We start from the raw sequence: 16,618 nt of genomic DNA, 5'->3' as shown, positions 1-16,618 counted from the left end.
ATATATCTATAGAAATATTCAATCAATATATCTATTTTTATTTATCAATTTTCTAATAGTAACCCAAATTCCTAAACATATTTTCTAGCAAAATTTCATTAAAATGATGACTAGTCCCGCTACAGGTAGGTCCAGCCATCACCCAAGTCTCGACAAATGGCTCTCCATGGATAACCTAATTTGTATAGCAAGGTGGGAACCTCCTTTTTATTTATTTATTTATTTATGTGGGGTGTTCGGGTCAGCTTACGCATATCACGACTAATCCTCACGGTCCACTGAATATCCTGCAAGTTCAGTGAGCAGGTAAAACACCACGGGGGTGACAGGCATGCGTGGTAAGACTCGAACCCAGGTACATAAAAAGGGGACAAGCCCCTCCCACCGTGGGGCTAGAACCTCGCGAGCAAGGTGGAACCTCTTTGTTATTAGTTGTCGATATACACCTAATCTGCATAGCAAGGTGTCGCTGCTGTGTAGGAAATATTTTGAAAGGGAAACATCTGGTTGGTACTCGGTTGGAGGATATTCCCTCTCCTGCTATGAGTTCTATCAACCCCTTTGCCAATAAATATTAACTCTTGCATGCAAGAGCAGACATGCAGCTGTTCCTGGTTGGAACAATTCTCCAATCGATTTGCAAGAAAATCAAGCAGTTGCAATTAAATAGAATATTAAAATTTATTCAGAGTTGCAAAGATAATAGAAATCGGTGGATAATCTCCTTTCAAAGAGCACTCTTCCTAGGAGAACACCACCAAAAACATCAAGGTAAAAATATAGTTTTAAAAACTGATTAAAAAATTTATTTATTTAAATTATATATCGAAAGGATTGATTCTTATAAAAGAAATAATTTTAAAAAATTAAAATAACATAATTAATTTTTTTTAAAAAATCAATAGATCAATACTCGAGTTTTGATATTATCAAAACTTGATTAATAAAGTTACTAGATAAACCTGGATTAATTATTTTTTTATTATTATTATTTTTCAACTTAAACCGGTTAAGGTGTGGACCTGTAGTTGACCCGCCGGCTGGTCTAGATTTTGAAACATTGGGTAAAATTGCGCAGTTTCACTTGATTGTGTCAGAAACAATTGCAAGATGCAGATTTGCATTATTTCAAGATGCATGGCTATTATGGCATCTTCCTCCTGACAAAAAGTGTAGATCGCCTGATGAATAGTTTGATCATACTGCATCAGTAGTACCAGATCAGTTAGGAATTTTGTGAAAAATACCTAGACTAGGGGTGTGTTTGGGTACCGCATTCCCACAAATTTTGATTTTTTTTTAATATTTTTAAATTGTCTAATTTTGATGTATTAATATCAAAAATAATTTTTTTAAATAAAAATATCAATTTAATATATTTTTAAATAAAAAATATTTTAAATTATAATTATTATCACAATCTCAAATAAGTAATAAATAAATAAAATAATAAATTTAATAAATTACTTGTGTTCTAATAGGGAAGTGTTGATGTTATTATCTTTTAAGGTTAATTGCTCGACTTTAATAACTGACATCAAATATTGAATTATTTATAGGAATAATAATGACATTTCAGATAAAAACAAGAGTCAACTTTGTTGGTAAGAATGTCATTGGCAGCAATACTTTAGTATATGTTTATTATCACGTGATACAAGAAAGAGAGAGATAAAAACATTAAAAATAATAATATATTTAGTTAAAAAGATAAAAATATATAAAAAAAATATGTATTTGCTTGGAAAATTTAAAGTAAATTCTTGGGCTTCTAAAATATAAGATAGGCAAGAGATATATTTTTAAAGATAATATTTTTTATTTTTAAAATATTATTGTAATTTTTTTAATTTCAAAAATATTATCCAACAAAAAATATAAACAAAAGATAATTATTATTATAGTTCTAAAACTTATTCTAAGATATTGCTCGAGGAATAAGTGTTAATTTAGGTCAACATTTAACCTGAGTTAATTTAATTCTTTTTAAAATGATTAAAATGATATTATTTTAATAATATTTTTTTTAAAAAAATCAATAAATTTGTGGTCTATGTTTTACCATGAATTGACTTAATCATGGATTAACTTAGATTTTTGAACAAATTAGGCTGAGTCAATTCTTTCTCTATCTTATCTTAAACTCAGATAGATTGATCCAAGCTTTAGGTTGGGCAGATCCAGAGAAACTTGTAAGGTAGATCCAAGTTTTATAGCTAAAATTATTATATTATTATTAATTTTAGTACTCAATATAAACTAAACTAAACTAAATAAATAATATCTAATTATTTTAAGATATTCTTTGTAAGGTAAACATTACAATATTCATCTTTTTTTTTATTTATATGGGGTGTCCGGGTCAGCTTACGCGCACCACGACTAATCCCCACGGCCCACTGAACATCCTGCAAGTCCAGTGAGCAGGTAAGGCACCGCGGAAGTGACAGACATGTATAGTAAGATTCGAATCCAGATACGAAGCAAAGGAACAAGCCCCTCTCACTGCTAGACCAGAACCTCACTTGGTATCTGGTCATGCTTTTTGGCCTCTGGCTTTGGGATCAAATTAAGAACCGGTCATGCTTTCTTCTCTTATGTAGTAATGTCCTCGGCATCATCTCTTTTCAACGTCACGTTCAATGAACCCTAGCTGGAATCCATGAAATTATTATGGATAATATCATGTCTTTTCAACCCAATTTCAATCAATTAATTGATTCTCGAGGTGGGCCTCAAACAGTTCGATGACATAATGATTGTGGTCAAAGACGTCAATGAATTATAAGTGATCAATGTCGGAAATTGTTGTCGTTATGGTGCTGCAGACAAAATCAATTTAAAAGTTAATAAATTAAAAATATAGGATGCCTCCTAAGTTTGTCAACTCATCATTTTTTTTTTTATACATGTAATATTGCATATATTACATTAAGACTGTTATTTTTCTAAACAAAAAAAATATTAAGAGTATGAATATTTTTTTGGTAGTATTATTAAATCTAATCAAGTAATTTGATCTTGAAATTTATTAATTTGATTCTTTAACTAACTCAAGTTTCAAATTAAACTGTATGTAAGATGATTCAAAGTGAATTATTTAATTTAATAAGCCTAAAAAAACTTAGAAGTATAATAAAAATATGATATATTTTTTTTAAAAAACTTTTAATACAATAATGTTTTTTTAATATTAAGACAATATCAAATTGGATTGACCTTAATCACCTTAGAATTTAGGTCACAGACTTTAATGAATTAAATAACTTTGATGTTTTTATAAATTATTTTTATTTAATTTTACGATAAAATCAGATACTTGCAAAATCAAGCACCAACTCTAAAAAAGATGTTTATTTGAGATTGTAATAAATATGTAGAAAGTAGAAAAAAATAAATCATATAATTCATTTCCTAACCAATCCAATATTGAAGAAGAATTAGATAAACTTGCTAAACCTGTTAAGCGAATAACCCGAGTCAACATGTTAAACTTGCAAATGAGGTAATACACTTTAATGAGATTAATAACTTGTTTTTTTAAACTGTTTTTTATTTAACTATATAATAACAAAAATTAATGATTGCAAAATTAAGCATCAAATCAATATTGAGACTTCTCTTAAAATTATAATAACCTTATAAAAAAAATAAAAAGAATTATGAAATTTAATTTTCAATCAACTCACTAATAAAGAGTGAAATAAAAAAAATAAGAAAAAAGTTAAAATTGCTAAACCCATCAATAGGTCCATGGATTTTCTAAAATTTAATAACTTGTTTTTTTTTAAAAAATTGTTTTTTAACTATATAATAAAGAGAAAGATAGACAATCATATAATCAAGTTCAATTAGTAAACAGAAAAACCACCACTAAACCTGCGAACTGTGATAACCAAGATTACCTCGCCAAACTTACAAACTGAGTCATGAACTCTACAAAGTTTAATAATATAGTTTTTTTAAATTATTTTTTATTTGATTAATTTTTTTTTAAAATAAACGATATTGTAATACTAAGATATTTTTCTAACATCAACCCAATGCTAGGATATTTTCTTGATATTACGATAACTATATAAAAAATAAATTAAAATAAATTATTAACTATAAATCCCTATAAACATGTCATATAAGAACTAAATTGAAAAAAATTAATAACCAAATGAAAAAAAAAAGTTAAGATGAAAAGAAAAAAAACAACATTGAGAAAGAAACAATATTTCCCCTGCACCTTTCATCTTTATACTTAATAAAACAAGTGAAATTGTTTTTGAATAAATTTTTGTACTTTCAAAAAATAAGTATATGGATTTATGTCTTATATATTTTTATTATCTATATTATTTTTTATCTTAAAACTATAAATCACACACTCTAAATCCAAGAAAAGTCGAACTTTCTCTAAGAAATAAAGTCCTTAGAATTTGATGTATTCTAAAAGGAGTCAAAATAAAATCTTGGGATGAAAATGAAAACTAAGCTTTAGAGGGTTTCCCTAATTAGTCGCTAAAATAAACTCATCTTTATGGCATGCTTTTTAATGTGTTCCTGACTATATAAAAAGAACAAAAATCATCAAACTTAAAGCAACTCTACACACGTTATGCCCAATCTGTCTGTACTTGAGCATTGAAAGAGTGCCATGCATCATGGATTTTTGCCTCACAAAAGGATCAGAATGATTGTAAACAAACTCACAAATTCTAATTAATCACCTCCCAATCTCTTTGGTAGGTCCTAATCAGGCACCGGGTACACACGTGCACGACCAAAATCATAATTATCGAACTGGATAACCTTATTTCGGACCAGTCAAAAGTGACCATTACCTGAATTCTACCATTTCCAGCATCACTGCCAGCCTAGTAAAAAATCCAATGCTTGGGTCCCAAATGGCATCGCATCCCAATTCTCTTCGGTGAGGAGACAAGTTGGGTCGCCTTTGTATCATTGATTCTTCCACCAAGTTAGGCTGAGGCTCAGCTTCAGCTTGTTCTGGTAAAATAATTCTCGTGGAGATCCTTTATCATGTTAAAAAATCTTAATAATCAAGCTAGGCTAATTAGGCTTGGCTTAAATTCTATCTTGTTTAAATAATGGTCACCTTTTTTGTTTTGTTTTGTTTTTTTCTGTCGAGCCTCTTTCTCCTAATCCTATCACACTCTTGATTTGTGTTGTAGCATCAAATGCTTAAGCTTCAAATGCTTTGCACACCCCTTCCCAAAGATTGATTTGCAACTTTAAACATTTTTAAAAATCTAGTTGCTTAAGTATTTGGAGATTGACAAGTTTCAACTACCATATTGGGAACACCTTAATGATAACATCCATTATCTCTTCTTATATCATGCTGACTCACTCTTTTATCATGCTGACCAACTACTAAAATTTTAGATTTAATGATAAATTTTTTTATTAGTATTTATATTTACTGTCACTAATACCAATAAGTTCATGGACAAAAATAATTTGTTAGATAAACTCTCATCGGTGATTTGTGGTCCATCGATAATAATTTTGCAGATAAATTTATTGATGGAAAAAAGTGTGCAAAAAAGTAATTTATCCTTTTTATTCTGTCGACATTTTCATCGATAGATATAACATATCACTGATAAAAAAAGCATATGTCATTTCAACAGTGATTTTTTTCACCTGTCCGTATGTCTGTCAGTGAATTTGACATATAATAGTTAAACATACCATTTATTATTTTGTTGGTGAGCAAATAGTGGAAATATCATTTGCAAAAATCCTTTTCTGACTCTTTAAAATATATTGATGGACTAATTCCATCAGTAAACTCGTCAGTAATAATTTAAAAAATTTATATATTTTTAAAAATCTATTAAATAGAAATAGAAAATAATTAATAAAAGTTAAATGAATATAAAATCCAAATATTTATTATAAATTTAAACATTTATAAGTTTAAATATAATAAATCTAGAATGGAGGTGTTGGAGGAAGAGAGCGAGAAGGAGGGTCTTTGCCTGGATTGCGAGGCAAATAAGAAGGAGCACATATACCACCCATCTGATATCTCATTTTCTTTACCAATCAGCAGAGTTTGACCGTCTTAACAATGAGTCGTTTATAATTAGTAGTAAGATGAGTCATCTAATCTTTAACTTGCTAGCCTAAAATTACCTAGAATTCTAGAATTTGAGTGCTCGGAAACGATTGTGAGCATCCAATGATTGAATATGCAATTTCTCAACTATAGTGTTAGAGATATTGTATGCCTGATTTTTATTGAGTCCACTAAACGATCATGCCTCAAACTATAAAAACACAGATCCAGATTCGGATAGTTCGATGGATCATCATTATATCTCTCTTTCAATCTAGAGTTACATGTATCTTGAAAAAAAAAAAGAAGTCAACAAATTCAAAAAAATAATAATTCAAGAAAAAATAGTTGAAAACAAAAGGCTGAGCTTGTATATCCACTAGTTGTTACATTGTTTTTTGGTGGTCATTAATTTGCATATGTATTTCTACAAAAACTTCCATCGGACTTGGTTTGCATCCAAAAAGTGTAGCATACATTGTTGTTAGTTAAATATATTTATAAAAAATAATAAATTTATTTAAATTTGAATAAAAATATTTATAAATTCTCAAACATACCCTAGCATGTACAAATTATATATTTATACAACAAAAATATACAATAAAAATTAACATTTTAAAATAAAATTTAAATTAAAAATCTATAGTTTTGCTTACTTAAAACAAGGAATTCTTAATAAAATTTGAATAAGAACATAAAAACTGAGTATTAAGATAGTCAAATTTATAGTTGAAGGTTGATTTGTAATAATTTTGTGTGTGTGTGTGTGTTGGGGGGTGTGTGTGTGCTGTTAGTTGCAAAGAAAAATGAAGGAAGAATAAGAAATAAAAGGGAAAGAAAGGATTGTTGCTCGTCATGTCACAAATTAAATATTACAGATGAATTTACTAATAAATTTATCTGATAAATTTAAATTTATTTGATAAATTTAAATTTATTAGTAATTATATTTGTAAAAATAACACGATATCGTTTTTATTGACTTTTTTTTCTTTTCTTTTCAGTTGTAATTTTATCGGTATATACCAATAAAATATTTATATTGGTATTTATCAATGAATACAATAATGATATATTTACTATGATATATCTATAAAAATACTCTATCAATGTATCTATTTTTATTTATCAATTTTCTAATAGTAACCTAAATTCCTAAACGCATTTTCTAGTAAAAATTCATTAAAATGATGACTAGTACCGCTACAGGAAGGTCCGGCCATCACCCAAGCCTCCACAAATGGCTCTCCATGGATAACCTAATTTGTATAGCAAGGTGGCAACCTCTTTGTTATGAGTTGTCGACATACACCTAATCTGCATAGCAAGGTGTCGATGCTGTGTAGGAAATATTTTGAAAGGGAAACATCTGGTTGGTACTCGGTTGGAGGATATTCCCTCTCCTGCTATGAGTTCTATCAACCCCTTTGCCAATAAATATTAACTCTTGCATGCAAGAGCAGACATGCAGCTGTTCCTGGTTGGAACAATTCTCCAATCGATTTGCAAGAAAATCAAGCAGTTGCAATTAAATAGAATATTAAAATTTATTCAGAGTTGCAAAGATAATAGAAATCGGTGGATAATTTCCTTTCAAAGAGCACTCTTCCAGGAGAACGCCAACAAAAATATAAATATTGTTTTAAAATCTAATTAGGGAGTTCATTCGTTTAAATTATATATCAAGAGGATTGATTCTTATAAAAAAATAATTTTAAGAAATTAAAATAACATAATATTAATGAATTGATAATCGAGTTTTGATATTACCAAAATTTATAAAAGTACTACATCAACTTGAATTAACTATATATATATATATATATTTTATTATTCTTCAACCTAAACCGGTGTGGATCCCTAGTTGACCCGTAATTGACCCGTCGGCTGGTCTAGATTTTGAAACATTGGGTAAAATTACGCAGTTTCACTTGATTGTGTCAGAAACAATTGCAAGATGCAGATTTGCATTATTTCAAGATGCATGGCTATTATGGCATCTTCTATAAGGAAAAAAAAAAAAAAAAGAAGAGCCGGATTCAAGTCCTTCGAAACAATGCTATCTGATTTAGTCTCATCGTGAACTTAATTCATAAACCATAATATTTAATTTCAATTTGAGAAGGGCCTGACCTGGGAGATTTTTTATTACGGCATCTTCCTCCTGACAGAACTGTAGATCGCCTGATGAATAATTTGATCAGACTGCATCAGTGGTACCAGATCAGTTAGGAATTTTGTGAAAAATACCTGGACAAGGGGTGTGTTTGGGCACCACATTCCTAAATTTTGAATTTTTTTAATATTTTTGAATTATATATTGATTTTAAAAATAATTTTTTTATTTTAATATATTTTTAAATAAAAAATTTTAAATTATCACCGTCACCATAAAATAAATACCAAATCAATTATGTTATCCATAAATAAGGTCTATTGCTAGTTTGAATTCCAGTACTCTCCTTTTGTTTTTCCAGTATATGAAAAAAAAATATTAAATGAAAACACTGTAATAATTACGTTATTTTTTGTGATTTTTTTTTTACCGAAATTTATAAACATCCCAACATTTTCACCTCTTTAATATCATTTCTTTCATTAAGAAATATATATATTTTTTAAAGAGTTTCTCCATTTACTCATATTTTTAACAAATTGTTTCCCTTCTTAGGTAATTCTAACCAGATTGTTATGTATTGAGTTGACTTTCATCAAAGAATCTGCCTGCCAAATATTCAGATTTACAGTTAATAAGTACTTAATAAGCAATATTTAACCGTTAATAAGTATTTACCATTAATAAGTACTTAATAAGCAATATTTAAAAATATATGACAATATTAATAGAAAGTAACTTTAGTCAAATATAAATACATCTTGTATGATATAAATTCATTTAAGGAAAATAATTTAATCTATATATATATATATATATATATATATATTCAATTAGAGAACAAATTTGATCGTTTCTTTAATTCTGAATCTATTAATTACCAAAACTTTCTTTCTATTATTTTTCCCATACCTTTTTATTGAATTTCCTTTTCTTTCTTTTTCTTTCTTCAAAAAACATGATTTTTGGAAGGGATTTTCTACCAATTGAATCGATGAGGGTACGTAGGTAAGGTTTCATCATCAAATCAATCAAATTGTAAGAACCCTGTCTTAGAATTTGTCAAAGATAAATATGCAAGTAGTTCTATTCCCAAAATCTTTGGACAGAAACTAAGGAAGATTTGATATAAAAGGCAAAGGTACTGAAATAGATAAAAAAAAACATACCATTATAACATCGTCATCGTGACATAAATACCAAAATTTCCATTTTCTAGAAAATCAAATCAAACTTATTGAACATAACCTCTTTTTTTTTTTATGATAACTTTTAAATTAATTAAAATAATATTATTTATTTTTTATAAAAAAATTAAATTAATTTTAACTGAGTTGAGTGAATTGATACTTAATCATTTTAATTGATTATATCAAATTAAATTATTATTATTTTTTAATTTTAAATTCGAGCTGATTTAAATCCTAAATTAATATACAAAGGCCAAGCAAATATACAAAGGCAAAGCAAAGTTAGCTTTTATAAAGTTAATAAAATGCGAAAAAAGGGACACGCCTTTTAAAATTTTGCTTAATTTCGAATCATGAGATGCTTATAATTACTGAGAAGTTAAAACTATTTTTCCATTGCTTGGAAGCAAGCCCTATCTCATATAAGAAATTGAGAGATGCTCTTCATAAATGTTTTTTTTTTCCTTGCTATTTGTGATTTATTAACCATTAATTAAAAAAATATAAAAGCATGGAAAAAAGAGTGCTTACAAAAATGTTACCCACAGTATGTTAAACCTAATAATTATAAAAATCTTACCCATAGTATGTTTGACCTAATACTCATAAAAATGTACATCCACGGTAAGAATTAACCACCTTTCCAAATGGAAGAAAAGTTTTGAGTGATTGGTTTTCTCTGCATATATTTAAATTTTATTATGGTAATAATTATTTTTTAAAATGTTTTTTATTTAAAAATATATTAAAATATTTTTTTTATTTTTTAAAATTTATTTTTGACATCAATATATCAAACTAATAAAAATATAAAAAATATTTAAAAAAAAATTAAAATCTTTAGTAAACATACATTCAACTTGCACATTGTCAAACAAATTTTTAGGTAATAAAAATAAGAAAAAAATTGAAAAACCATCATCTAAGATGTGCATAGCTAAGGCCTTTAGATATAAATCAAAAGCTTTTAACAATTTTCATGTGTCCATATAAAATATAATGTAAGATGTAGAGAGTATTTGAAAACGTTAATCAACTCATGTTTTTTTTTAAAATTTATTTTTTAAAAATTTATTTTTTTTAAACCAACTCATGTTTTTTTTTAAATTTTATTTTATTAAATATTAATTTTTTTATATTTTGAATCATTTTGATAAGTTGATTTTAAAAATATTTTTTTAAAACTAAAAAAATTATTTTAATGTATTTCAAAATAAAAAAATTTTAAAAAACAATTATAACCACACTCCTAAACAGATGAATATATATTCATAAAATTTAGTTGTTTTAATTTTTTTTCCATTTGAATCCCAACAGGTAAAATAGAAAATTTAAAACAAATTCCATTTACCATCTAAATCAATATTTACTATTAAGATAAAAACAATATAAGTCAACAATAACGATTTCGAATGTTAAATAAATCTTCTTCTCTTATCCAAAGTTAGGTGAATTCTGATAATTCATGAGTTATATATAGATAGCCTCCTTTGTTTACTTAGAACTGAAACTTAAATTCTTTCAGCTTCTCATGAAAAAACTTGAACTTAAAGCTTGAACCCATGCACGTTTTCGGGATCGAGCTATAGCTAGTTTTGCCTATACACGTAGAGAGGTTGTTGGAGGTTGGCAAAAGACCTTCGGATGGTCACCATACTACAAAGCAATCCTTGTTATGATACACATGTCCTAATCAATTTCTTTTCCTGTCTGAATTTTCGTTCCCAAGAAACCCCATAAGTCACAGGCCTCACCTTTTACATATAAGAAGCCTTTGCCCCCCTCGTCATCTCTTTTGTGTTCTTATTTCACGACCCAATCTGAAAAACACTCTTTAACCCACAATCTTCTTCTTCTTCTTTTTTCTTTAACCCACAATCTTCATCTTCTTAGCTGGTGCCCTTTCTTTTTTTATTTAGCTCATGCCCAATTGCAATTGGGGGGTTCTATTTGTCCACTCTGACATTATCAGAAAGAATCCCTTGTTTCTCTACGTAATCAACTCATTTTTCCCTTGAATAATAAAATACCATCAACTGAATCCGAACCCCAATAAAACCCGTTTCATTTCTATAGGTTATAAGCTTTAAGGGAACATACACCTCTTCTTCATTGCCACCTTCTCCCTCTACTCGAATCCCCATTAAACAAATCAACCCTTCACGGCTTCACCTATACATATACATACATACATACATACATACATACATACATTGCATTTATTTATGCAAACAAGGACCATAAACCATTGAAGTCCGCTTCTTTATTTCCTCTCTCTCTCTCTCTCTCTCATGCTCTCATAGAGAAAAGCAAATTCTCCCCCACCCTTGAAGCAAAGGAGGCATCAACTTTAACTTTTTTTATTATCTCTTTTTCTGGTTTCTGGGCCCTCGTGCATTCATTGTGATCTGCGTTCAAAATGGGGTTCTGTCAAGGCACTTGTGGAAACACAAAAAAGCCATCAAATAGCTCTACTTGCGATGCTCTCTCCGCTTCAACTATCATAGACAAAGATTATTCCTTTGACTATGATAATGAGCTGAAAATGAAAGGTTTTTTGTCAAAAATGTTTTGGCAATCTGGCTTGGCCTGTTTTTTACCAAATGAGAGTGATGAAACCATTAAAAAGAGTAATAACAAGAATGGAAGTTTAGAACACAACAAGGCATGGCTGCTGGCAGAGTCCGGTGGTTGTGGTAGTGGTTCAGAGTTAACAAATGCTGATCCACACTCAGTTCACTCTTCTTTCAGGTTCAGTTTATGCTCTCAAGTTGAGCTTGAGTCAATGAACATGAATTCTTCAGCTTCTGCAACTGTGTTGATGGTGAATTTGGACAATGGATTGAATGAGACAAGAGCTAAAGAGCTTAAATGGAGGAGAATTCAGTCTCTTGAGAGGAGTATCTCTCCAGTTGCAAATTCTTTGGTCAGATTCAGTTATAGTGAAATTCTTGCTGCTACTAATAATTTCTCAAAAGGTAAGAAATGAAATCTTTTGTTTTTGGTTTTGAATCTTGAAGTTGGTTTCTTGCTTGAGATTTTGATTTGTTCTTGTTGTGATGGGTAGGTAGAGTTTTGGGAAGGGGAGCTTTGAGCTTTGTCTTTAGAGGTAAAGTTGGGTTCTTGAGGACTGCTGTGGCAATTAAGAGATTAGACAAGGAGGATAAAGAGGCTTCAAAAGCATTTTGTAGAGAATTAATGATTGCTAGTTCTCTTTACCACTCAAATATTGTGCCTCTTGTGGGGTTCTGTATTGATCCGGAGGAGGGTTTGTTCTTGGTGTACAAATATGTATCTGGTGGAAGCTTAGAACGCCATTTGCACGGTATAATTTCTTGTTCTTTGATTTGGAAATTTGAAATTTGATTGAATTTGGTGGAATTTGAGTAATTTATGGAATACCCATTTGCAGATAAGAAGAAAGTAAAGGGAGGAGTCAAGGGTTCTTCAGGCCTTTCCTGGCCTGTGAGATACAAGGTTGCTCTTGGAATTGCACAAGCAATTGCATATTTGCATAATGGAACTGAGAGATGTGTTGTTCATAGAGATATTAAACCCTCAAATATACTCCTTTCTTCCAAGAAAATCCCAAAGGTAAGGGGGTTTGTTTTATGGTTTACAATCTCTCATTTAAGTGGTTCTGTGGTATTCGGAGTCAATTTTAGTCGACGCATGCTATTTTTATTGACCAATAATCACAATTCTGCTTGCAGTTGTGTGATTTCGGTTTAGCTACTTGGACTTCTGCACCTTCAGTCCCTTTCCTTTGTAAAACTGTCAAGGGGACATTTGGGTATGAGAAAAGAAACCATACATGTCTTTTTAATGGTTCAACAAATTTATATTTCTTTTCTAATTTTCTGATTAAATCTTTATTGCACAGCTACTTGGCTCCTGAGTATTTCCAGCATGGGAAAATATCTGATAAGACGGATGTGTATGCTTTTGGTGTGGTCCTTCTGGAACTAATTACCGGAAGGAAGCCAATTGAAGCAAGAAGGCCACCGGGGGAAGAGAATTTGGTCCTATGGGTAGGTTACTGAATTAATTTCCTTTAAAATTTCCGTTAGTCCCTTTGACTTTGTAATGCTTTATTGAAGGGCCCCTCTATAAGCTTTTCCATGAAGAGATAAGGCGTTCTATTAGGCAATGCCATAGTCTACAAGCCACATTCTGATCATACCTAATTAGAAGTCAATCCTTTAATTAGACATCCAGCGAACATCACAATTCTTAGTAAACTTTGAGCAAATATAACCTCTATCCTGTAGTTCTGTAAAAAGGATGAAATTTATGCATCAGTTTTTCCCTGCAGATTGTAGGGAAATCGATTGACAATAGAAACTGTTATACTGGTGGCTAGAATTCTAGGCTTTCGTTTGACATTTTCAATTCCATCTAGTTAACTTTCGACCTCGGTTATATTAAGCAGTTGTCATCTCAGAATCATGCACGAATTTGCCAAATTTGTTGTAATATCATGTAGAGGATGATTCTATTTGTTCTCATGGTTTTGCTATTTTGAAGGATCCTATCATATTACTAAATTTTACTATGATTTTTGCCTTAAAGCTCTAATAAAACCACGTGCTTTTGCTTTGGAAACAAGGCCAGTCATAGTAGGATTTGATTGCACTATGAAAAATCATTTCGACTTGGGCAAGTAGCAAACAAGCCTATCATAAATATTGGCCATTTGTTCGCAACATGATGACATTTGTTCTTTTATTATGAATAGTATCTGCTTGGCTTGGATGTGAAATTGAACATCATGGACCCTGCATTCTTTTGCAGGCTAAACCTCTATTGCAGAAGGGAAAAGGAGCCATTGAGGAGTTGCTTGATCCACGACTTGAATGCACTTTGAGAAATACAACTCAAATAATCCAGATGATTCAGGCTGCCACCGCCTGTGTAAGTAATGAAGAATCTCGAAGGCCAGGAATAGACGAAATTATTGGCATACTGAGAGGTGAAGAACAACCAATCTACTCAAACAGGAAGAAGTCCAATTTTTCTGGGATTATAGATTGTTACCCTCAACTACAACAGACAAAAAGTGAGATGAATAGTCACTTAGCCTTGGCTATGTTAGGAGTTTCAGAATTTGAGGATGATGATCACCTTTGTTGTCGTTAAAACATGGTATATTCGACTTTCTGATTTTTCTCTTTGGTGGTTTTGCTTGCCTTTTTTTTTCTCTCTCTGAAGAGAAAAAGCCTGGAAATCAGAATCAGAACGAGTGTAAAAATTGTAAGTAGGAAAAACCAGTTTGCTTAGAAGTGTGTAAATAGCTTCCATTCTGCTGCCCTTGGCTTCAATGGGCCAACAAGATAGATTTTATTTGAAGGCTAAACTTCTAATTTTATAATCTTGGAAGCAATATGCTGATTTTCTAGTAATCTTCCCTTGATGATTGTAAAGACTGAGAGTAATAGATTCATTTCAAGGTTAGACTTGTTATATTATATTTCTTAAACGCAACATGCAGATTTGCTTGTTTTCTTAACTTGTTGACAGTAGAAAAGCTTGAATATGATGCCTCTTATCGTTCATGCATGTGTTTGTTGGCATGAATCAAGTGGGACAAAGCAGTTCATCATGAAATGTGAATTCTGAGTTCTCGAGAGGCCATGACTTGCATGCTAGCATATGGTTTTTCACAAAATTGTTGTACCTGACCACAGAACTAGAAGATCATACTGTAGTAAATAGCCGAGGAATTCAGCATCCTATGACCATAAAATGATAGCATGACGATCACAGTCAATGGCTAAAATTAAGATGTTAGTCAATTTTTTGTGCATTTAAAATTTTCTGGAATAGGAGCCATTTTTCAGTATGGGATCCGAAAAGTGTGAACTGGCAACGTCTTGTTCGACCACAAATTTGTTGCGATATCACATCCAAATACTCGAGATACCTAATTTCACATATAGAAACATTAGTTGATAAAGATGTTTGTAGTGTAGCTACGAAAGCAAGTCTGTGTCAATCAAAATTCATTTAGACTTGCCGCTGCCTTAAACAATCATAGATTACAGCACATCTCAAGTAAAAACAACAAAGAAAAGGAAAGGATATATGTTGAAAGATTAAAATATCTTCGCAACATCCTTCATCAGGCCACTGTTAGCCTTAGCAAAATCTAAGAACTCCTGATATGAAATGGATCCATCACCATCAGTATCTATCTCAGCCATCATGCGCTTGACCTCCTCTGCTGTGACTGAGCCGAGGGTCTTCAAACAATCGCCCAGCTCTGCTGCAGAGATCTTGCCATCACCATTCAAGTCGAATCTTTTGAAAATACGATTCAGCTCAGCTTGTTCGTCAGCCATGTTGGTGTTAAAAGAGTGTCTTGATCCTGGTCTTGTAACTGAATGAGGATGATTGGGAGGTAAAAGAATTGGGTTTTTAAAGAGATGATTTCTTTGTGTTTAACTCTAAGTTCATCCAATGAATTCGGAAAAGGAATGGATTGCCCGAAAACTCTCAACTATTTTGTCCATAAATATCCATCGGTTGAAATGGACAAGTCTAAACTTAGAATTTGTTCAAAGAAAGGAGAAAAATGAGGACAAAACATGGGATGTGATTCGTATGACTCGACTCCTACAAGGAAACATAGGACGTGTCATTGGTTGAGACATCAGCTTGTCAATAATGAAGCGTTATAGTTAAAGCGATAACTACTGTAGATTTTTGTTCTTTGGGACTCGTGTTGAAACATTGCGAGTGTAGAAAAATGCCTAAATTTTGACAGGACTCATGGGAAATTTCTTTGGTTGTTTCAATAATATTAAGCTTTTCATTACAACATTACTTTGAAAGCAAGTCCTCCCTAAGAGAGCCTCCAAATTATTAAGCACTTGATATGTCTACTTGGAGGTCTCAGGTTCAAATATTGGAAGACTTGAGATTTACACTTAGAGATCTGGGTTCAAATCTTGGGAAAGGGAGTAAGAATGGGAAAAGTTACTTCCTTTTGTAGCCTAAGAAGTGTTGTAGAAAATTAAGAAATATTTGAGAGCAAATTAGATGATGCTCAATATTCAAGCAAACTTACAATATTGGTTTTGCAGTTATGTTGACGAGGGTCATATCATGGCTAGGTTTTCTGCAGGAAGCCAATAGGGAGAGAGAACAAGGCTTATACCAGCTGCAGATTGAATCATGAAATTGATCAATCTCATTAGATTCATTCTGTTTAAAAGATCACTGCTGATAGGA

At 30.7% G+C, this 16,618-nt stretch overlaps 2 protein-coding genes across 2 annotated transcripts; one reads left to right on the top strand and one right to left on the bottom strand.

Annotated features, from left to right (window-relative positions):
• Positions 1-11,314: 11,314 nt before the first annotated feature.
• LOC105123481 (serine/threonine-protein kinase CDL1-like) lies at positions 11,315-14,853 on the top strand. Its single transcript, XM_011023098.1, has 6 exons — positions 11,315-12,363; positions 12,453-12,710; positions 12,798-12,979; positions 13,099-13,178; positions 13,269-13,416; positions 14,180-14,853. Exons 1-6 carry the CDS (start codon positions 11,805-11,807, stop codon positions 14,522-14,524), a joined length of 1,572 nt encoding a protein of 523 aa, XP_011021400.1. The 5' UTR covers positions 11,315-11,804; the 3' UTR covers positions 14,525-14,853.
• Positions 14,854-15,335: 482 nt separating this feature from the next.
• On the bottom strand, positions 15,336-16,002 carry LOC105123482 (polcalcin Syr v 3-like). Its single transcript, XM_011023099.1, has one exon. It carries the CDS (start codon positions 15,724-15,726, stop codon positions 15,481-15,483), a length of 246 nt encoding a protein of 81 aa, XP_011021401.1. The 5' UTR covers positions 15,727-16,002; the 3' UTR covers positions 15,336-15,480.
• Positions 16,003-16,618: the final 616 nt, after the last annotated feature.

This window comes from Populus euphratica, unplaced genomic scaffold (assembly GCF_000495115.2).
Source record: "Populus euphratica unplaced genomic scaffold, PopEup_1.0 scaffold10.1, whole genome shotgun sequence".
Lineage (NCBI taxonomy): Eukaryota > Viridiplantae > Streptophyta > Magnoliopsida > Malpighiales > Salicaceae > Populus > Populus euphratica.
This window is presented reverse-complemented; position numbering and strand designations above follow the sequence as displayed.

Excerpts from the sequence above, each read along its gene's own strand:
- LOC105123481 (XM_011023098.1), top strand. The coding sequence starts at position 11,805 with ATGGGGTTCTGTCAAGGCACTTGTGGAAACACAAAAAAGCCATCAAAT. Across the intron at positions 12,980-13,098 it reads CTTCCAAGAAAATCCCAAAG|TTGTGTGATTTCGGTTTAGC; the intron begins GTAAGGGGGTTT and ends TTCTGCTTGCAG. Across the intron at positions 13,417-14,179 it reads AAGAGAATTTGGTCCTATGG|GCTAAACCTCTATTGCAGAA; the intron begins GTAGGTTACTGA and ends ATTCTTTTGCAG.
- LOC105123482 (XM_011023099.1), bottom strand. The coding sequence starts at position 15,726 with ATGGCTGACGAACAAGCTGAGCTGAATCGTATTTTCAAAAGATTCGAC.